Below are 24,935 nucleotides of genomic sequence, written 5' to 3'. Positions count from 1 at the left end.
TCATATTATATGTTATGACAGTAAACTAACAAAGCCTGTTACTGAGAAAATTTGTAACTAAAACCTTATAGCTCTTAAACTAAAGTAATACAATAAATTATTTTGTCACATTACTGTACTTGGCATTACTGCTTCAAAGGTTTCTTTTAAAGATGAAATAGTCATCCAGTAACAATGTTGATTGCAAGAACTGAGATAAATTGTATAAAAAGTTATTTACAGAAAACTAACTGCAGAGTTCAAACTCAAAATTTTCTGTGGAAAATACAGTTATACCAGTGGTTCCCAAAGTGGGTGCTACCGCCCCGTGGGCGGTGAGTAAATCTAGGGGGCACTGGAGGCAGGGTACTGAACGGTGACCAAAGGCAAAAGTTGGGGTCACTGACAGCCTTCCCTTTCCTCTATTAAATGGATAAGAGGAAACATTGCGTTTAATGGTTTCCAGATGTTGAGAACAATGTACGGTAAGGGCACAAAGTGTGAGATTCATAGAAAAGTTTTCCTAAGAATATTTCCAATACTTTCTCAGACAAGAGAAAATGGGTTAGGGGCGTTGGGTATAACTTTATGGAACAAAGGGGCCAGTGGATCGAAAAAGTTTGGGAATCACTGAGTAAATAAAACATTTATTTAAAAATGTTATTAATACCATAAATTTAAAACATTTTATTCCATAAATTTAAAACATTTTATTCCAAGAATTCTCAATAAAGATCAACACAACGAATGTTAGATGATGTGTAGAACATTGATTACAGCTACTGATAAAGTTCTTGCAATGTATAACTGTGTGACAAATCATGGTATAGCATGTAAGATCTTACAATTCTGCAAGCAACAAACAACCATGTAGAAATCTCTAAAATCACTGCAGAAACAAATTGTAGCCATAACATGTTGAAATAGAAGATAGTCTGGAAGGCCTTTTTGACTGCAGGAAAACTGTAATAAAAAAAATACCTTCAGACTCAGTGGCACACTCAGGATTTAATCTTGGGGAGTGAGTTGAATGAATAAAAGAAACTTTTAATGCAAATTCAATGAAATTCCCCCTTTTGTGACTGTTAATATATAAGTAATGTAAAAATAGAAGACACCACACAATATAGATAAAAAAATGAATTTTAATTAGGAAAAGATTTTAGGAAAATTTACTAGTGTTTTTGTTTTCTTTTTACTTTGGAGTGCTAGGACCCTTGACCCCCCTCTGGGTACAACACTGTTCAAACTATAAACTTATTTATTGTTTTATCTTTTTGGCATAAACTGACAAAAAATTAACAACAAATAAGGATCAATAAATATTCATTCTATGAATCCAAATGAAATCATTCACTGTAAATACCTGAATTTGTAATTAACAAAAAATTGTATGTTCCCATAAACCACTTCATTTTGTTCTCCAAAAGCTACTAGATACAAAACTAGCTCTTCCTCATGCTACATATTCTCAAGATCTTTTGTTCTGAGATTTTTTCTCCATGTATCAAGGATATATACTCTGTGTTACTTGTTGTACTATAGAGATGATTGCAGTTTTAATAAGTTTCAAAAATGCCTTCCACTCATAAGAATTATAGACTTTTTGATAAATTTCTATCATAACATAAACTCCATCATAGAATCAAAATTTGTCAAATGAACCTTAATACAAATGATGAAACATTCTCCCATCTTTTTCTGTACTTATTGTAAGGGAAATTATATAACATTAGATTATTTAATACCTCTGCTGTCGGTAATCTTAAACTAAGGAAATATAGGAGAAATAATAGACTATACTATAAAACATTAAGAATATTTTTCCTCTTCACAATTTTCAGAAATTCAATATTTCCATTATACTTATAAAAATTCACTAAATAAATATTTTGTTAATATATAAATATATTATTTTATCTTTATAGACCCATTTTTTGTTGTACTAGTACATAAGTTATCTTCATATCAGTTGCAATTTTATTATAATTAATATGCAAACAATTTTTAATGTAAATGAAATGATGCAAATAACGTTTGGAACATATTATATCACTAAAACATTAAGGTAAGCAGAAAATTCAATCATCAAAATCTAACTAAGTAATTAATTACAAAAAATTTTGAAATTGTTTGTCTCAAAAGTATATTTAACAGTTTGAATGATACACTAATTCATATATTACTGAAATTAGAAGATAATTACCAATAATAATTTCTTCATTGCCATTTTTTGACTTAGAATTGAAAGTTCATTCTCTCGATGAATTCTCTTTTCTAATTCATCATATTGCTTTCTCCTTTGCTTCAATATAATCTAAAAAAAATAATAGTATTTTTAATATAATCTAAATATATAAAAAATAAAATATCAGAATAGTTATAAAATGTAAACAATGAACAAGTTTATTATTATTTTTTTAGTAGTGTATCTGAATTTTTGTTTTACAAAATATTTGCAAAATCTTTGATGTGAAAACATTTCCATAATTAAAGTACTAATTATTTTCTTTTTCATATAATTAAAATATACCTTTAACATAGAAATTAGGTAACAATGAATTGAAAAACTAAAACCATTAATTGTGCAATATATTTAACATTACAAATTGCCTTTCTAAACATATATTTATCTCTGTTAAAAAGTAAATCATAACATCATTGTAAATCATCAATTATGCTACTTAAAATGACATTATAGACAAAATAATGTTTAAGCTATTAGGATAAACAGGCAATTCAGATAAATATTATGAAATTTGTGCAAATTATAGTTATATTATATCAATATATCAATATTATATTATATTATATATCAGCAATAATGACTGTTCAAAAAATAAAATAAAATATAGGAAAATATGAAATTATAGAAAAATAAAGATTCTACAACTAAATGAAATTTAAATTGAATTTAGGTTTAAGAAAAATTACAATTTTTATGAATCATCTTATGAAAAATTGTTTATAAGTTCAACCAAAAAACCATTTTAATGCAATTGATAGCTATCAGATGATTATAAAAAAATACAAATTTGTAAATTAACAAATTACTTAATGATGATTACTGTATATAGTATATTATTTAATTATATAGAATTAAACAGAGACAAAACTAATATGATATATTAAATATGCAGTTTATTAAAATGCAAGAATTCTTCAATATTAAAAATAAAATACATATATTTTTTAAAATTCAAAACAGTCAAGAATAGAAAAAATATAATACAGTTGAACCTGTATTTCGAATCTCACAATGAACAAGAAAAAAATTTGAGATAGACTGGTTTTGAAATATAGAGTTTCCTACAGTAAATAATTATAGGTTTGATTGAAGATACAGTATTTTATTAATACAACAGAAAGTACAGTACATACCTATAGTAGGTATAAATAAAACATTTTTGATATATCTTAACAGAAATACTTTGTCAATAGTTTTTAATGCTTGACATTCTTCAATTAATAAAATGCAAGTCAAACTTATAACCTTAGCCCACCAGTGGCCAAGTGGATAAAATCACTGAACACTGATAGTTGGTCATGGGTTCGCACCTTGCCAATGGGCTGGTCATGTGGAATTTTTTTCACATTTGTAACATCTAAATAGGTGCCTATTTCCCATAAAAAGTCTTCCCATGAGATATCCCCTTGGCAGATTGCCCATGTGCCGCATTGCCATAAACAAATAAAGTAAACCAAATGTAACCAATCAGTGAAAAACAGTATTAATTGCAAACTGTACTTTATTGCAAGAGATGTTTCTCAACTACAATTTATGCTATCAAAATGCTGCGCTTTGAATTTATAACTGACACTTCAGTCCATAATCTGACACACAGTCAAACCTCAGTTTTCAAACATAATTTGTTTAGAAAAGTTGTTCTAAAACTGAAACAAATTTTCCTATAAGAAACAATATAAGATGGATTAATGCATTTCTGACCCACAAAATAAAGCCTTAATTTGCCTTTATAACTTAGCTGTATTTCAAGCATAAAGATGCCTACAAATACAACTTATTGTAATATTATAATTTACCAACTGAATAAAGAATAAAGTTATAAATAAGAAAGACAATTTCATTCATCCTAACCTTTAAACACAAATTCTTGGATGCCATTTACATTACATAAACCCAATTAATGTGAGTTTTATTAATTAATTTGATTTAAATTCAATAGGGTGTGCACTTTTCAAAGCCAATATGTGGTGCTAGTATCAGGCTTATGGATACGTTGCTTCCTGTTTAAACTGTCATACTATGTTTATATTGCTTAAAATTGCTTTTTTACTTATTTAGATAGTGTTGAAATGCCAGTTTAATTGTTGTGAACCTCATGTAATGCCAATAATAAAAAATGACCATGTTTGAAATTTGCAAATTTCCAAATGACCCAATAAGAAAAAAAGGGGGAAAATAAAGATTAAAAACTTTAAAGAAAATCAGTGAATATATTCAGACCAGTATCAGACATTTTGATGAAAATAATTACAAGGTTACTCGTATATGCAAGTTTATAGGACGCTTTCTAATTTATATGTTTTATAACATATAAGTAGAATGACTTTTATTTGATAAAAACTGTATGATGTACACTTACTTGTTAGTGCTTTTCACAGGTTAGATTTCAGTACACACAGTAAATATATAGCCTATGTCTAAAAGTATAAAAGTTCTTGTCAATATTCTAGTTGAACATACTGAGTACTGACAGTATTTTGTATTTTTTTTTCTTGTTATTAACTACACTTTGTAGCTTATTAATACCTATAACGCATTTTTTATAATAAATTTTTATTGCATTTCTTAATAATGCTATTTTTATAATTGTATACAGTATTATTTATTAATTATGTTATGCATTGACTACATTCAGGTATAGGACAACAAGAGCAATATCAAAAACAAAAGCCAAAAACTGTAAAATTGTCAGTGTAATACTTTAAGTTTGTGTACCTTTCTAAAAGTCTGCTTTTGTTCTTGTTGTCTTGCCATGCACGTTGTCAGATAATTACCAGAGGGAGTCTAGTAGAATAAGAAACAACACGTTATGTATATTACAAAATGAAGTTTTCACATCTTCAAGAAAACCTTCGATTGCCTACAACATATCTAATTCCCTTCTCCTTGCATGCCAATGTCCAGTGGTGATATTCGGCGGGTTTGCACAGGTTCGGCCGAACCTGTTGTTAAAATTTTCAGTTTTCCGAGCAGGTTCGCCCGAACCCGTTGTTAAAGTTTTCCAAACGGGTTCGGGTGAACCCGTTGTTAAAATTTTCAGTTTCCCGAACCTTGTTAAACACACAAAACATTTCTCAGTGGGTTTGTTTTTTAAAAAAAATATATTAAAATATGCGTATTATACTCTGTAATACTACTAAACTAGGGCCTTATACCCCGTTTGCACCGAGCATTTCAATCTAGATTGTGAGCAAGGTCAGGGAGTATGTCTTGGTGCGATCTCTCTTGACCGTTTCAATCGAGGTTTAATCGCGATCGATTCAGGAGTGTTCTTGAAAGTAGATCCAGTCATAAGAGAGATCCCAGAATGCCACGCACGCGAGACAATACAAGATGGCTGTGGAACATGTGTTGGGCTATGGACAGCGAAAGAAAAAGTATAATGTATCTTGAGAGATGATGACATGTGCCTATTTCTAGAAGCGCCATATTGCAGTAAAGAATTTTTCTGCCTTGAAAAAAAAAGAAAAAAAAAGAAGAAAAAAAAAGGTCGACAGCTCTAAAATACTATTGTTACCTGGCCTTCTCCCACGGCTCGTTACGTTCTAAATACGCCACTGATTGTTAGATATATGGTTGCAAGAAAAGGTATTGTATTTATTTCTAGGCAAAACTTCCATTTCGTTTGTCGGTGATTGTCGGGGAAAAATTTTCTGCTAGCGAACCCCTTGTTAAATATTTCGAATATCACCACTGCCAATGTCGCAAATATATTTACAACTTTGTCAGTATCAATATACAATATAAATTTTGTCAATATATTTAGAACTCCTCTCTGCATATTTTATTATCCAGTTCTTCCATAAAAATATCTCGCCTTCAAGAAGTTCAGGACTGGGCGGGTCACCACAATACATGTCAATGAGTCTTCTCAGGGATGCAGTTGCAATTTTAAAAAAAATTATTAAAAATTTTATTTTCTTCAAATAGCTTGAAAATATCGCATTTATAAATTATTTTACATATTACATAATACTTTAAAAAATTTATTATTATATTATATGTATGTATTGGGAACCCTCTAACCCAGTGATTCTCAAAATGAGGGTTGTGAAAAATATTTGGGGGGGGTTGCAGAAAAATTGATGACAGGTCAATTTTTTTCAAATATTTTATAAATTTACTATGGATTCATGTTTAGAAATAGTAGAAATAAAAAACGTATAAAATAATTTTTACTTAAATAAATTGCACATATAAATAATAAAAATAATATGAATATTTTAATATGGAACTGAATATAACATTCAAAAATTTGTGCGCTATTCAGGAATCCCCCAAGCTTCCACTCCCCGCCTGAACTATGATAAAACACCATTCGGAACCGAGTTTAGTAAGCAAACATTGAATTCTTTTTGACTTAGTGTGAAAATAGAGTATCCACTACTCGCTGAATTAGCAATGATAGTTCTCTTACTACCGTATTTTATGGGCTATAAGATGCTACGGACTATAAGACGCACCTGAATTTTGGAGGCAATTTTTCGAAGAAAAAAGTGCGTCTTATAGTCCATAAAATACGGTATTTGCAACTACTTATTTATGCAAATGGCATTTTCGGTAATGACCAACATCAAAACAAAGCAGCGCTCCCGTCTTAGCAACATAGAAGTCGCTATGAGACCTGCACTGACTGATATTAAACCCAGATTTAATTTATTGTGCCAAAATAAGCAGCCTCACCCATCACATTAAATTTAAAATACGTTTAACTTAACTAATTGAGTTTACTAATGTCGAAGCATGTACTGTACATAGAATATTTTGTTCAAATATGTACCAAAGATAAGTTATTAATTTTTAATAATACTAAAAATAAATCTGCTATTAAAATTATGAGTGTTTCAATGCAATTAAGCAAAAAAAAATTAACTCCTTCTAAATTTAAATTAATCCCCCCTCCGGGATGTTTTCTACACACATGCATTTTTCAGGGGGTCCTTTGAAATTTTTAAGTGCAAAATGGGGGTCGCGGACCAAAAAGTTTGAGAAACACTGCTCTAACCTATGCCTGGATCACCATTCATTGCATTATTAATCAACATTTTATACAATAAAAACAAAATTCAAGCTTAAAAATATCGTTTTTTTTGTTGTTGTTGTTGTTAAACAGCATAAACATCAAAGAATAAAAACAACAATCATTATAAATTACAAATTTATTTGTAATTTATAATTATTATTGCCAAATTATAACCTGATGGTTTACAGCAGTTGAAGGTGGGTTATTAGTATAAACATCAATTGGATCCCAACGTTGTGATATATTATAATCCTATATGGAAAAAATAGAGGATCTGCAAACCCATTAGACTCCCTTGACAATGAACAACATGTCTTGGCTCCTAATTTTTAAAATTTTTTTCTTAATTCAGCAACTGTTACAATCTTTAAATCCAGATTTTTATAAGCAGATCAAAACTTTTGCTTAGTTTCCACTATTTTATGCACTAATGAAAGTTAAGTATACATCAAGATGACACTAGTGCCACCAGTAATGAGATGTAAACTGTGCACGCCCCATTGCGGCACGGACTGAAAAATGGTAGTAGTATCTTTTCCATATTGCATCGAAATCTAATTTAAATAGCAACATCATAGATGATTCTTGTCATGATGTCTAATGACATGAGGCAATCTCAACACCACTAACTTCTGAATTAGTAGGCTTGTCATTGATTGAACCATTGACTTTCTTTAACATAGGAAATATTGGGAATTGACAATCTAATTTGTTAATTTGTGGGCAGCTCTTGCCAAGTGATTCATTTGGCAACCAAATTATCATATGGCAACTGGTGCAATTATGAATTTGAAATTCTGTTCTTGAACCAATTTGTTCGAAAAGTGAGCCATTCAAAACCTGGAGTTTGCCTGTTCAGAGGTTTTAAGTTAAAATTTTTGAAATAAACATGTAAAATATATTGAATTATGCTGAAAATACAGGAAAAAATAAATAAATTTCAAGATAAACATGTTTGAGATAGACTGTATGGTATGCGTCAATAAGTTTGTAGGAATCATAGTCTTAGTCGATATGGCGAGCTGTATGGAAGTTCAAAACCGTGATCTGTCTTCTACCGGAGTCTTCTCCTTTTGTTGAGCCAGGAGATGAATGTATCACATTGTCAAGTATAACTTTCTTTGGATTGCTCGAAGTTTCCAGGGACTTGAGCTTTTATTTAATTGTCATGGGAAAGGGGCCACGTGATCGTCCATGTTGACAATGACAGAGCATTTTCTGACACCTACGTGTCAACTTTCCCATCTGATTGCTGACAATCAGTGTGATATCCAATCTGAAACTATTCAATAGTTTTTCTAACAGCGGATGTTTACAATCTTTCAAAAAAAAATTGTGTTACAGTTTTTTTCGAAAATTTGCGGATTTCATGCAATCCTTGTTATTCAAGACTTCCTTAAAATATTTATATTTTAGCAATTATATACATTTCTAATATAGATAAAAACTGTAAACTTTCATTAATCATATTATCACTTATCATTAGAAAATTAAATAAATTCAAGTAAATTACAAATATTGTATAGCTTTTAAATATAACAAGAAATTTGTTTTATGAGAAAATGCTAGAATGCTTTGATAAAAAAATTATCTTGAAATAGTTTCTGTATAGTAAGACTTTCAATTATATTTAGAAATTAAAAGCATTGACTTAGAACATAATAATAATTTTTTAATTGTTAAAAATTATAGTTAATTACTCACATTTTGTCATAAAAAATAAGTACTTCAAAATTTTATATTTTCTTATTTTTCCAAAAATGTTTACAAACTTTTGTAATTTATTAATACATTATATTTTCTGTAAACTGAACAAATATACTTTCAAAGGTAGATCAGTAATAACATGTATCTACCAAGAATATAATTTTAACAATTATACTTAATAAATTATTATAAAAATTCATGAATATGTAAAACACATTAAGTTAAATTTAACAATAATCAATTTCACACCTTCCTTACATCTTCCAGTATTATATTCTATACATTCAAATTTACATATAAATGTGTAGAATAAACTATGCCAAAAACATTTGTTTTTAATATAATATTGCTGGAAGATGTGAGGATGGTGTGAGATTGATTATCATGTAGGATAAATTATAGCTTGAATGATATATTGCTTATGTTAAATTTAAAAACTGACTTACTTGGTTTTATTAATTTAACGATTAGTATATCTATAATGATAGTGAAATAAAACTGAATTGCATCTAGCCTTTTTAAACCATAAAAGTTACAATTTTTATAACTATTTATATGATTTTTACTGCTTAAATGTCCTAGCTCTAATTGTAAATTATGACAGGTAGTTAATGAAAAGAATTACACAAGTACTTTTTTTTACAAATACTCAAAAATTGATAGAAAGATTCATAACTAACAATCCTTTTTCAAGTAAATTTATTATGTAATGAATATTGATGAGAAAACTAGTAATCTACATACAAACACCAATACATAGAACAAGTAAAAGTGCAGATTATTTTTAAGAAAATAATAATATGTATTCAAATGTTTACTAATTTTCAATAATTTTTACCTCTAAACTTTCATCATCAACATCAGATAATTTCATTTCTTGTAGAGTTTTTAATCTTGGACGATTATAGGTCCTATTTAAAAGACTGGGATGAGTGTCCAATCTACTTGCTATGTCAAAGTTTTTCACTAAAATAATTAAATAAAATAGAAAAAATAAGAAAATTTAAATTAAAAAACAACAGAAAATTTAATAACTTTACAAAATTGTTAATAAAATGTTTTCATTAATTATATACTAAATATAAATAATTGTTTAAACTTCTTTTAAAAACTAAAAACTTTTTAACACTTACTATACTTTAACAGAAGTAAAATCTTTCAAGTCTTTTATTTGCTTAACTAAGCAATTTTAATTCAAATTCAGTATTACATTTACTATAAATTTTCTCCAAATTATACCCACAATCTTGTTTTAACACAGATTGTTTTTACATAATTTTAACAGTCTGGAAAAAAATTCAATTCTCTTTTCACGTGAATTGTTTTGATTTAACATGTTTTAATAAATTTGCCCTTTTAAAAACATCTCCATTTGATTTTAAGTGTAACAAAAAATATTTATGTCATTTTCTAGAAAATTGCTCTTTAAAAAAATTGTTATAATTTGCATTTAGGGCTATTACATGCATTCAAGTAAATTTTAAGATTTGGCTGTTTTTTAAGACTTATTTGAACATGTGTAGTGACAATCAGTTTTTCATTCCAACCTTATCTTGTGAGTGAACAGTCAAAAAAAATTCAATTCAAAGTTTGTCAATTTGTTTGTATGATTGCATTTCTTTCAATACAAATTTGTTTTTGTATGCTATTTGGTGTTAAAAGCTAGAGCTATTTTGGTGTTAATTGAAAAACTTGAATATAAAATAGAATTTGTACAATATTTGTGCAAAAAATGTAAATTTATTAAATTTTGTTGATTAGTAGTACGTACATTACAGTTGTCCCTCCTCTGTTTTATTAACTAGATTTGAAATATTTTGTTTAAACACATCTCATTATATTAATTGGTTTATTATATTTTTATTGGTTTTAAAGATTTAAAATCAATCTTCCATTTTTCCATACAGACTTTTTTACATGGTTTTTCACTTCAATTTTTTAAGAAATGTTTACAAAATTGGGTATATATCATATGTGCAAACACATACGTAAGTACATTTTTAAAAGCAATTAAATTGTATTAAAAACAATATTTTAATTTCTTCTTTTTTGAAAATCTTGACAATGGTATTTTTATAACAGCATGACTTAAAAATAATTCAGAAAATAAAAACTTTTCAAGAAATTCAAAACTTTCAAAAATTATTGAAATCTGAAGAATTTAATGTATCTTTAGAAATTAATTTTAATAAGATGAAAAATCTTAAAAATAACTCATGAAACAGAAGTCTTTTAAAATTTTAAATTTATAGAATCACAGTAAGTCTCAGTGACAGTAATATTGTCTTATTTTTTAAAATAAGAAATAAAGTAAAAATCAATATAAAATATCACACAATTTTTATTACACTTTTACAGAACTGAAATTTTACTTATAAACTTATTACTTATATATATATATATAGGATTAACAGTTGCAACTGCAAACAATTATTATATATTAATTAATTTTTATATATTTCTTGTATAAGCATATTATGAGTATTCTATTTATGACAAAGAGATTTAATTTTTTAAATAAATTTTTGTAAAATATAAGTATATAATATTTCCAAGCTAATTTTCCTATAAAATCATTTAACATGATAACATTAAACATAATCTCTTAAAAAACAAATATCATAATTTTGTGCAGATAACCCTTGGGTTATCTATATTTAAAAATCAATTTGAAAGCAAATGAAGGTTATTTGTTCATTTTAACTTGCAATTATGAATTCATCCAACAGATTTTCTTTTTGTATAAATTTACCAAAAGGGTTTTTAAAAATGTGAAAAATCTTTTGCACAATGCATACCTATTTTGCATCTTTACCGATGAAAACATATATAGGTATCCCTCATATAACATGGTAGTTACATTCCAAAAAAGTGCACCTATGAGTGGATGTGACATAACACCTGAGTGGATAACACCACTGAACACTGGTAATTGGTCATGGGTTTGTGCCACGCCAACAGACTGGCCATGTGGAATTTTCCAGGTTATCTTCATGTTAGTAACACCTAAATAGAATGTAAACCTATATATAAGCCAGTTTCCCATGAAAGACCTCCCAGGAGGCACTCCTCCCCGGCAGATAACCCACGTGTGGTGTTGCCATACACCAATAAAAACCAAACCAAAACAGAAAAAGTGTCATCTTATATGAATTTGTGCTATACAAATCAAAGGACCAATGCAAAACACAGGGTTAGATTCCAAAAATTAACAAAAGTATACTATTGTTTTTTGTTACTAAGAGAGACACATTTATTAAAGCAATCAATAATTAACTAACAATCATAAGAAAAAGTACTGTATCCATGCATTAATATCAATTCTAGTTAAACAAGGCCACTTTCTTTTTACAAAGTATCATCATCATCTAAGATTTTTTGTTGATCTTAATCAGAAATATCAGTAACAACTTCATTTTTTAAAAATTTTTATTATTTATTATTTTTAATTTTTATTATTTATTATTTATTTTATTTTTATTATTTTTATTTTTATTTTGTAATCCATAAAAGGATTACAAAATAAAAATATGTTATTAATCGAAAATTTGTTCTAGAGGATTGTATTTGTTCAGTTCAGTACAGAACGTTTTTTTTTTTCCAGAATTTGTGTTGAATACTGAATCATTTGAGTTGAAAACAGTTCATGTACTGATATACTGCTGTATTTCATTTGTCATTTTTACGAATGACTACTTACCTATGGTTAAAAAAAAGTTTAACAACACTTACCTAAAATTGTTTAAATAAACACTTTACTGAATACAAAGATTAATCTATAAAAACAAAACATAGTGACAGTCTTATGAGCTAAAGTCAGAAAGAAACGACGATGACACCTCGTTGATAGGAAAGCTAGAACAAGGAAGAAAAAATTCTATCAGTTTTCATTAAAGAAAACCTGACAAAAGGCACAGAACAAATTGAAAATTTCAATACTCTAAAATCTTGAACAAATTTGAGCAACATACATGTTTACTTGAATAAAAACTTATCAAATAACAGAATTTGTACTTAAAAATTGTGAAATTTTGTACAGAGGATTTCCCAAACAATGTTACAGCAAAACCAGAAACCGTGTTGTATGGGGATATCTCCAATTTTCCAACCATGTTGTAGAAGTGTTGTGTTGTACAAGGGATACCTGTATACATATGTCTCATCTTTAGTTCTTTTCCTTTCATTTCCTCTATATCAATACATGTTTTAATTGGTTTACTTGAATTTGTATCCTGATAACATATTAGTTTCTAGTCTTGCCTCTCTTTATAACTCTTAGAGAACTATTTAAAACAGTGATGAGCAACCATTTCTGGATGAGGGCTGCAAGTAAGCTTTTCATAAACTTTGGCAACCACACACATATTTTCTTATAGAGTTGTAGACTTTAAGCCTGCTGAGTAATGGCTTACTACTTAACCATTAGTACACTAAATACTAAATATTCAAATAATATATGCTAATGCTATGCAAACTCTAGTATAATATATATATAAATTTCTTCTGTTAATTTCTTGTAAATTTTTTTAAATGTAATTATTGTCCTGGCTATTTACTAGTTTTATTAATAGTTATACACAGTTTACTTTCATCATTTTACTGCCACATTTAGCTTGAATGTTCTTTGTTATCAGATTAATTAGGGTTACATAATGGTGTAAGGTATGATTATGTCAACATTTTATAATAATTAATAATATAATTTTTTTTAAATAAAATATCATAATAGATGGTACTATACACAATTTTTAAATTTTTTTTAATCATTAAAGTTATGCAACTCATTGCTGAATTTTTTAAAAATGAAACCAAATATTTTACTATAACTTCACAAAATAAAATTACCTTCTTTTTTCATATCAACAAAAAATACATGCTTATTTGCAGGCTTATCCTCTACATCTAACAGATGAAGACCAGACTGTAATTTATCTATTTTCTGCAAAATAAATAAATAAATTTAAATAATATGTAACTTTATATTATAATAAAAATCAAGTTTAAAATATAATTTAATCATCAGAGAAAAAATTACTGTATTTTACTTAAAAAACATCTAAAACAATAAGAGCCAGTAGTTTTATTACAATAAAACATTTTAAAACATTTGAAACAACATTTTCTAGTTCAACATCAGCTACATTCTAATAGAACAATTTCCAAAATTAAGTTTGAAGTCCATTAATATGTAGTTGATGCAAACTACAGGTTAGAGAACAATTTCTGATTGACTGCCATACACACTTCATTAAAAAATATTTTAAAAATAGCAAGGTTGAGGCCGAAGTTTTCAACGCAAAAATGTGTACGTCGGACATTCGGCGCCACTTTCCTGTAAGCGTAGAAGTTTGACAATGGCATTTGGAAAGTCAGTGGAATCGTGCTCAACATTCCAAAGGCCATTGCCAAACTTCTAGGCTTACAGGAAAGTGGCACTGAACATCCGACATACACGTATTCACATTGAAAACTTCGGCCTCAACCTCGCTAATATCATTTTTATCATAACGAATAATAATTTAATCCCTTTTATCATAACCAAGAAAATTATCCAAAGAATGCATGTAGTTAAATATTAGAATATTTGATATAAAAAACTGAATTATTGTTCTTGTTACAAAATAAATTTTGTTGAATTGAATAAATTTATTTATAAACATAAATTGATTATTTCAAGCTTAAAATTATAGTCTATTTAATATGGAATTTAATGAAATTAGATAACATTAAATAATTTATTATTTTCAAAAGGTATAGAACTTGACACTATCATTGAAAAAATACTAAATAAACTGCTATATCATGGTAATCAACTAATGTTTATTATTAACTAGGGAATATATAGAGTATTTCATAATGTTTCTCAGAGTTACAAAATGTCTCTGCAAGAACAGTACTGAACTCATCTTAACAAAACTAATACCTGACAGAGCAGGAACACAAAACTTTTTTTTTTTAAAACACTTACAAATGTTCAAAACGTGCACTGTGGGTAATTTGGCATACATTAATATAATAGTGAAGTTGAGGCCAAAGTTTTAAATGCGAAAACGTGTACGTCGGACGTTCAGTGCCGCTTTCCTGTAAGCCTAGAAGTTTGACAATGGCATTTGGAATATCGAGCATGATTCCACTGACTTTCCAAACACCATTGTCAAACTTCTAGGCTTACAGGAAAATGGCACTGACATCCAACGTACATGTTTTTGCGTTTAAAACTTCGGCCTCAACCTCACTAATAATCCAGTTCTTGCTATCCCTTTTACAAATGGGCCCATTGACAGTAATCACTGTTGTGATGATATGCATTTTTAGCTTGGCAATATCATATGGCAACAGTGATATAAATACTATCTTTTATGAAACCCCACAAAAAAAAAAAAAACACGATATGAAATATGGATGTTATAGCTCTGAAGATCACTGAATCTCACATCATGTGATTTTTTTTGGTCCTAGGAAATTTTTCAACAAAGCAAGGTCAAAGCCTGAAACAAAATAACCTTTGAAGAATGGAGTCCGACAAAAGAGCATGTTGGACTCTATTAAATAAGTTACATAACTCTCCTGGCTTCACCAAAAAAGTTATGAAACTTATTGATTTTACTAGGACAAAATCTGAATATACTAAATGCATATTTTTGTTTAGTTTTTTCATTTATTTTGGTTATTAATTTGGTTATTAAAAATCTCAACAGAGGGAATTTTTAAAAAAATTCCGTCTGTTGAGATTTTATCAAAAATTAAATTATATGTAATAGTAATTAAATATTTTATATTATTGTAAAAAGGCAAAAGACTTTAATTTTGAGGATAAAAATAAGTTTTTTAAAAATTGTAAATATCAATAACAAATAAAATTTTTATTAAGTCTGAGCCCATTTCAGATATGACACATCATCCCTCTATCTCCCAACCCCTTCAACCTTTAACCACCAAAATTTAATAGCGTCAAAATCCCTTATATAAAAGTTACCAAGCCAAATTTTATTTCATAATATTTATTCCATCCTAAAATATTAAATGAAATAGACACCCCACAGAATTTTTTTCCTTTTTTTAGATATTTTTGGATTCAGGTGGTCTCAAAACATGGAGATTTGTAAGGAAAAAAAAAACTTAAGGGGTCAAATTTTACATGATTCCAATGCTTTCCCTTATTATATACATAACAGTCAGGAAAGTAAAATTCATATCATTACAGCAGTGTCCACTATCAATAGGTCCAAGTTGCAAAAAATGTGGCAAAAACTGATTATTGTATTAATGTATGATGTGTCATCTGTGGTGCACACATTGAACATTTGTAAATGTTAAAAACTGTTCCTGTCTCCTCCAGTGCTGGTTACATTGTGGTAAGTTCAGTACTTCTCTTGCAGAGACTTTTTAAAACTCCAAAAAAAAAAAAAAAAACATTTTGGAATGCCTTGTATTTTTGGTTCCAAATAAAGCAATCTTCAATCTATAAAAATGAAGAATATATAATATTTAAAAACCAACATTAAGATACTTTGGAAAGGCCAGTTGTTGAACATTTATGAAAATACTCACAAGGGAAATATCATTTTAGAAAAACATATTTTTCCAAATAATGTTTTTAAATATATTAAATATTAAATATATAAGACACACACACCTTCATGCTGAGAACTTTAAATTTAAATTTAATCATAAAAAACAAACATTTTTGGCCACTCCACTGGCCATCATCAGGTTAACTATATTCGAATACTATTTCGAACAACCCGTTCAAAATTGAAATAGATTACAATAGAACTCACGCGCTCAACTACGTAAACCAAAAGTAATATAAATAACATAGAAAAATAAAAAAAATAAAATAAAATAAAATAAAACATGCCAACGGTACATGTAAACATAGCAATATCTATATATCTATAGGCAATCTTTTGTGCCTAGTTAATGTGTTCTTGTGACTTCTTTAATTAGAAACTTCCAAGCTGATGGTAAAATGGTCGCATCCTTGTAATTTAAGCATTTTTTGGTTAAGCTGGACTTATAAATTTCACATTTTTCGGTTGTCACTGCAAGTGTCGGCGAATGGACAGGTGTTATGATTTTGGCTTCTTCCCATTTAACAACGGATCCCTCCGTCTGCGCCATTTTTGCTAACGTTGTTGTGCATTTACTTTTTGTCACATCATATCTGTGTTCCTTAAGTCTTTTACTTAGGCTTCTCGTCGTAACCCCGATGTATTCTTTCTCTATCCCTAGTTGGTCGTTGCTGTACGGTATCGAGTACACCCCCGGCTGCTCACTCCGTTTAATTTCTTCCTTGTCATTTCTTAGTAATTTATATATCGAGAGAGCTCTTTTGTACACAATATTGCTGTTCCTGTGGTTCGCAATACACTCTATAACAGAAGATAGACGCTTATTATACGTGAATTTCGTGATGCCGTTTGTAAGATCTCGTTTTTTCTTGTTTTTCTTAGGATTCTTGTACGCGGCAATCAAACGTTCAACCGTTCTTGGACCAAATCCCAAGAACGGTTGAACGTATTAAGGAGTGATGCTCCTCAGTGCGTATTAAGGAGAAGTATTAAATATATGTTTTTAAATAAATATTTTTCAAAATATAAATCAAATGGTATATTTTTCATTAATAGTTAAGATGATAAAAGCCAATAACTAAAAAATGATTATATATAATAAGTATTTTAAGTTATTTTATTTTTATTCCATTTCTATTTGAATTTCTTTCATGTATTTATGATTAAATTGTAACAAATAGATATCAAATACACATACAAATACAAGTAAATACTCAATAAAATTATTATTAAGATGTTGAATATATATTAAAATGTGGATTAAAAAAACTGTTTAAAAAATCTGCGTGAAGAATCCATTATCACAATGCATTGGCCCATAAGTGAGAATTTTTAAAGATAAAAATTATTGAAAAGAACAATTAACTAATATATCACTAATATATTTATCTAATCTTGTATCACATAATTTTCTGAAGATTAACAAGCATTTCATGTCAATCAGATTCCATTTAATTCAGTTCATTTCTTTGTATATGATACAATGTAATCATTCACTTGCATAAGGAACACTTCAAAAAAAAAAAAAATTTAAATAATGCCAATTTTTCAAATTCTCTGTTATTTCAAGTTTTTTGTAAGATGAAATAAACAAACATTTTTAATGAATGTCATCAAACAAAAATAATGAAATAAGTTTCCTCTTAAACATTATTTGTTTTCAAAATTCAAAATTAACCAAAATGTTGATATCAAAGAACTTTAATATACTTTTAAAAAATTTGTTTAGCTTGGTTATTTATTACATGCCTGTTATTTAACATGTTTTTCTTGTTTTTTTAAAGTTTTTCTTTTTTATTTTTAAAATAATTTTTTTATGTAACTGTAGTTTGCAAACATATAAAACCTGGAAACATGTGTTCTTTCACTGTATCAAATTTGAAACAAATAGGAAAAAGTGTTTGACAAGATTTAAATCCTGGAAAGATATATTTAATTTATCCTGTTTTTCAAAAATTGATTATTTTTGTGTATTTTATTTTGTGTTTTATTCAAAAGAAATGACATCAATCCTCTTGCCTAAAATTTAATTTACAACTGTCCTTCTATTAATAATAAAATGAAAAATAATGAAAAATTAATAGAAATTAAAAAATAATTGGGAATGAATAAATTGAGAATAACTTCTTGAGTTATCAAATGTCAACACAAAAATGTTATTCTCAGAAGCGTTTTTACACTGACTGGAGGTAAGTTTAATAGCCAGAATCGCACTGAGGAGCATCACTACGGCCAAAGTAAAATTGAACACATTTTTACTTCTAATTACTTTAATCTAAATTAAAGTAATTAGAATTAGTAATTAATGCAACAGGCCTTTTCATTAAATAAGCTTCAAAATGATGCATAAATTGTAAATGCAATTCATATTCAAGTATCTTAATGAACTAGTAATAGATTTAGTGTAATCTGTATAAATAGATTCTGTTAAAAGTAATTTAGGTTGAATTTTCCAATTATTTTCTAATGCTCATTTTATATTTGATACATTCTAGTTATAATGAAAAATATTTGTAGTAAATGTGAATAATATAAGACTAAATAAGTATTATTTGGATATAATAATTTACTGTTTTCTGGAAATGAAAGAGTCTGCAGTTAACAATCAAAGACTAAGTTAATGACATCATTTAGAACATTGAAACATTTAATATGATTATGGCTTTGATATAATATGATATAATATGACTTTGGCAAGTTTAAATATTTTTGAAACGTTAGAAAGCTCAATAGAACCATACTTCTACCTTATTATTTTACCTGAAGGCGGCCAAAAACATTCATCTTAGATTGCGTTAATGCTGGAAGTTGTGTGGTAAGAAAAAATTTGGTTCTCATATAAAGATTCCAGCTTCTATACTATTTATATAAACTTTATAAATCATTTGATCATATTTTCTGTTTTTCATCAAAAAGTATATTATTTAAAAAAATGTAAAAGAAAAAAATCTAAATTCTCAAAAATTTTACCTTTTTTAGTTTTTAATTTGATTTTAATAATCAATTTAACTCATAACAATTGATAACATGGTAGTTAATGTTTTTTAATTTATTGGATGCATCTGACTACGTCGTATTTAATAATTTGACATAATATACAACAAATTACATTTAAAAAGTGGAACATTATAAATGATTATTTAAATTTACTAAAAAGTAGAGATTAATATTATTAATTTCTACTTTTTAGTTAAGTTTTAATGTTTATGTTTTGCTGATTTTAAATGTTAACTTCAATTAAATCTAATGAGACATTAAAACAACCCATAAATGTACATTTTTACGTTTAATAGGAAATTAATTAATATTTAATTTGTTTGATTTTAAGAAAAATAATTTAACCAATTACCTTTATTTCTGTACTTTGTTTGTAATTAATATAATTAATATCTTGGGTTTGCATTAGTTTTAACTGATCATCGGTATATTCTTCAGGTTTGTCCTTTTCTCTATGTATTCCATCCTGAAATATATTAAATATTAAAGTTAAAATTAATAATATTGTTAATATTAAAATCAAACAAATTTTTGTATATCATAAGCTTCTGACCTCTTATAAAAAACAAAATCTTTAAATGAAGACTCATGTCAAATAATGTTGCAAACAATAAAATAACCAAATTGAGAATTTCATAATTGTGCACTGCAAAATGATGCAGCAAATGGTGTCTTTACTATAAAAAAATCTGCCTAGTTACTGTAAAAAAATGTTTCCAACTTATCAACTGCATGGAAAAGATTGCATGTGCATACAAAATGGCAGACAACTAGACATTCACTCTCACTGCTTCAAAGTTGCAGAAGCAAACTTTAAGAAAGAGAAGGAACCCATACCAACCTATAAACTGAAATCATATTAAGTTGAAAATGCAGAGGGAGTCAGAAAATGAATATTTGCCATGCAGTGAGCAAATTAAATCAGCTGTTTAAGCCACAGAGTGAGGTAAGTGGAAAAACATTGCATGCTCCATGCTGCAAATTTTGAAGAATGGAGCATGCAACAAAGGATGACATTAAAGCACTTCAGAATTACATTACCTTGGTAATGTGGTTACAGATGACAATAGGGTCAACAAACGTAATTAGAATAAGATGTTCCCATTATGTTTCGCAAAACATGATGCATTTTCTTTACTGCTGTCAAAGAGGAGTCATGCACACAAGGAAAGTCTGAATAACTTTAACGGCCTCCAGAACATGCATCTGCCATGTGCATATACTTAGCCACTTTCAATAAAAATGCCAAGGAGGACCTAATGTCCATGTGCAAGGTTCTGAGTCCAGAAAATGCAAACTTTTATAGATCTCTGATGTCTGATTATGAAACGTTATTCATCACAAGCCATCAATTCAAGAATTTATAAAATGATTCCACTTCATTCATAATCAAGTGGAAACCAAATTTGTTCATCGTATCTTTTAAGTCTTGATTAACATCTAATAATTATTTAATACAGAAACTATTTCAATTTAGTAAGCAATATAAACCTTATTGTTATTAGTTTACAAATTTCAAAAATATAAGTTAAACTTCCTTATGGTTTAAAGTATATCTACATTAATTAATATCTAATTTGTTTACAACAGAAACTTTAAAAAGACATAAAATTAAAAATTACACCAATTATTCTCTCATTAATAACAAATTGAGTTACATCATAACCAATTAAGAAAAACTCAAGGAAAAGATTAAGTTAACATAATGAAATTAAGATATTAAGATTATCATAAGAAGTCATGAAGTTAAGTCAAAAAATAAGGAGGCCACGATAAATATTTTCAAAATCAAATCTTCAGCTCATTCATTAATGACAATAGTTTTTAAAAATTGAATAACCATTACTTTTCATACACATCAAATGAAATTATATGTATGAAAATCAATGAAAAAATAAATATGTTTCTTGTTGCTTATCTTGTTATTTTATAATCTATTAGGTTATTCAGAAAGTTTGTTTTATCATGTTTCATGTCTTCTCCAGAAAATAAGAAGTTATAAAAAGATGGAAATGAAAGATTATCAGAAAGACGCTAAATTATTGATTAAACAGTACCCATATCATATGCTTAAAATCTTAATTACATTAAAACATTTGTATATGAATTGCATCTTAAAAATGAGCAAACTTTAATTACTATTAAGTTATTCAGATTTAATAATCAAATGATAAAACCAGATTTGTTATTGGACTGAACTGTGTGGCATGATCAATAAGTAACCTTAAAAATTTCAGAAAATTTCAACAAGTAATATCAGAAACTACAAACATTAAGAATTTATACTTAGAATCATCAGTAGTAGCATACATATCAGCATCTAGAAAATTCAAATCTAAAATAACAGCACCTCTGGAAGTCTGCACTAAGGAGGAGATTGAGGACTGTGATTTGTTTCTTGGTTAGTGAAGGAATCAGATCAATAGAAATTTATCATAAAATGTTCTTGAAGTATGAAATAAGTTGTCTTTCAAAATAGCAAGTGTACGAGTGGTTGAGGAAATTTAAGAATAGCATTATAAATGTAGCAGTGTAGCAGGTAAACCTCAATCAACTCATTTGAAGGCTGTTGTGACAAATGTAGTGATAAACTCTATTAAAGCCATAATACAAGATGACAGACATATCACAGTTCATGAAATATCAAAAGGAATGGATGTCGGTATGGTTCTGCATAATATATCATCCACAATGTTATGAAATTTAGGAAAGTATCTGTCAGATGGATGCCATGTCATCTCACAGATGAGATGAAGTAGTAGTGAATTGATGATTGCACTACTTTTCTAAAGAGGTATAAGAAATGAGGATATACTTTTCTTAGCTGTCTAGTTTGTCTGCATATGAAACCTATATGCATTATTACCAATGTGAATTGAAAAGAGCAAGTAAAGAGTATTGTCATTCATCACTACCATGATCCAAAAAATTTTGCACTCAACACCTTGTGGGAAAAGTGATGCTGATTCTATTTTAGGATAGAAAAAGTATAATTTTAAAGGACAATGTGATAGAATGAAACACTATGACTAGTAGAATATATAGTTCATTATTATGTGACAAATTGAAGCTATTAATCTTCCAGAAAAAAACAGATTAGTATCAAAGAATCTTATTTTGCACATTGACAATGCTTGACCTCATACTGAAAATTTGACAGTCACCATTATAGAGAAGCTGAATTGGAGTGTTGTCACACTCTTCATATTCACCTGACCTTGCTCACTGGGATTATTATTTGTTCAATCCTTTCAAGGAGGGGCTCTAAGTGGATGCCATTTGAAGACAAATAATGAAGTGCACAATGCAGCACATCAACGAATGGCTCATGGCTCAAACTGAAGTTGATATGAAAACATTGTCAATGTTTTCATATCACATTGACAATGTTGTATAGAAAGACAAGGAGAGTATATTATTCTTTATTCTTTTACAATATTACTGGCAAAGTTGTTCAGACAATGGTTGTCACCCCGTACAACAATGAAGCAAAAGACCCAGTAAAATGAATTAAAAAAAAGTGCAATAAAACAAAAATAAAAGGAATCAAACATAAAAATAAATAAAACAATTAAATATAATACAGTATATTTTTGCAAACAGCCTTAAATTTAATGAATTCAATGTAAAGTTGATTTGATATCTTTGATTTTTAAGGAAACTTTCTGGTAGCAGTGAAAGATTTAATGATGACATTAAAACAACCATATGGAAGTATAAACATGTAGCATTTCTAGTATTGACAGAAAGAATGTAAAGATAAATATATTGGAATGGGAATAGACCATTAAAATATTTAAAAGTAACAAAATGTTCCAGAAAATTAGTCTTATTGACAATAATTATTTTTTATTTATTAGCACATAGTTTAGGTTGGCAGGGAAGGGAGAGTGCTGCAGGGACACAGCACTAGCAGAAATTTGAATTTGCCGAATGGAATGCTTTTGGTTAATGGATGTTTTGGTTGATCGATATTCGGATGATAATCGATGCTCTACTGTATATTCATTATTGTTTGTCGTTATTGGTAAATTTCAAGTGACTGCTATTTTGTATAAGATTATTGTTTATAGTGACATTTAGGTTCCATCCTAAATTTCAACATTAATAGGTATGTCTATCTTAAAATTTTAACTCTATTCAAGATTTCTAGGACTAAGTTTTCTAGCAAGAAACACTTTTGCTCCATATATTCAATCTGTGTTTTGTCAGATATTACATATTAAAATGACCAGAAATATGATAGATATTATTTATAGATATGTATGAATTATTCCATTATATTTAAAAATTATTTATTTATTTAAAATTACTTGATAAAAATCAATAATTTTTTAAACGATGTTCTAAATATAACATATTTTACTTTTTTAAATTTTGAATTCAAATAACAATAAGATTTTAATTATAAAAAGTATAGAACTGTTTGTAAGATTAAGACACAAGATACTATATTAAAAACATAATTCAATATATTCTTGTTAAACTAATATGGAGTGATATGTTGATGATAAGTTTAAACACATATATACATAAAAAACATACTACTATTACTATTTTCATTTATAAGAATAATCGTATATTATTTAGTACAATTAGTTTTTAATATTTTTCATAAGTTTAATTCACTATTCACATTCAAAAACTTAATATTTTTATAAATATCTCTTATCAATATAAAATAGATAAAATGCTGATATTATACATTGGATATGCCTAATTGCTTGTCTTGTAAAAATGCATATTATTATTATGTAACAGCTTTTATATTGTGCATATTGTATCAGTTATAATTAAATTAAATGTGTTTTTTATTCTCAACTAATTTTAAATATAATACTTTCAGACATGTATTGTGTCTAAAATATGTGAATATACTGTATGTGTTCCATTGTTAATATTAATGGCAAAGTTAAAATTCAAGAAGTTAATACCATATAAAATGCATTAATTTTTTTAAACAAAGTCTTCTACAAAATAAGTAATAAATGCAAAAAACAATCTTAAAAATTGAATAAATATTTGAAAAAGTTTTTCTTATTTAAATTTTGATGATTTCAGCTTTATCACCATCAGAAATTTCAAATGTCAACATGTAAAACCCGATAGTTATATATTAAAGTCACATGATTGATGGATTATATTCGGCTATATTACTACTTACCATTTAATTATTAATAATAATAGTAATTAGTAATAATAGTAAATAGTAATAGTAGTAGCCTGATATAAATAATCCAGTGATCACAAGTGACTGGATCTGACAAGATTTGGCTTTAACCAGAAATTTCAAGTAACACACAAAAACCTCTTTAATTATCAGACTTTTAAATTTGAATCCTTTCAAAATAGTTTATAAAAGCATTCAACTTTATCAATTAAATGTATTCAAATTTAAATAAAAAAA

The 24,935-nt window shown here is 27.5% G+C and overlaps 1 protein-coding gene across 5 annotated transcripts in view; it reads right to left on the bottom strand.

The window, feature by feature from the left end:
- LOC136979050 (probable U3 small nucleolar RNA-associated protein 11) overlaps positions 1 to 24,935 on the bottom strand; it is a 164,335-nt gene that overhangs the window by 15,445 nt on the left and 123,955 nt on the right. For all 5 annotated transcript variants that reach the window (XM_067274947.1, XM_067274945.1, XM_067274944.1 and 2 more), the window contains 4 exons: positions 19,881 to 19,994; positions 13,803 to 13,896; positions 9,796 to 9,923; positions 2,186 to 2,296 (listed from right to left, as the gene is read on the bottom strand). In XM_067274947.1, coding sequence (XP_067131048.1) covers positions 2,186 to 2,296; positions 9,796 to 9,923; positions 13,803 to 13,896; positions 19,881 to 19,994 — 447 coding nt within the window. The remainder of the gene's footprint in view (positions 1 to 2,185; positions 2,297 to 9,795; positions 9,924 to 13,802; positions 13,897 to 19,880; positions 19,995 to 24,935) is intronic.

This window comes from Centruroides vittatus, unplaced genomic scaffold (assembly GCF_030686945.1).
Source record: "Centruroides vittatus isolate TY-2023 unplaced genomic scaffold, ASM3068694v2 contig_575, whole genome shotgun sequence".
NCBI classification, from domain to species: domain Eukaryota; kingdom Metazoa; phylum Arthropoda; class Arachnida; order Scorpiones; family Buthidae; genus Centruroides; species Centruroides vittatus.
Note: the sequence above shows the minus strand (reverse complement) of the source record. Positions and strands in the feature narration are given on the sequence as shown.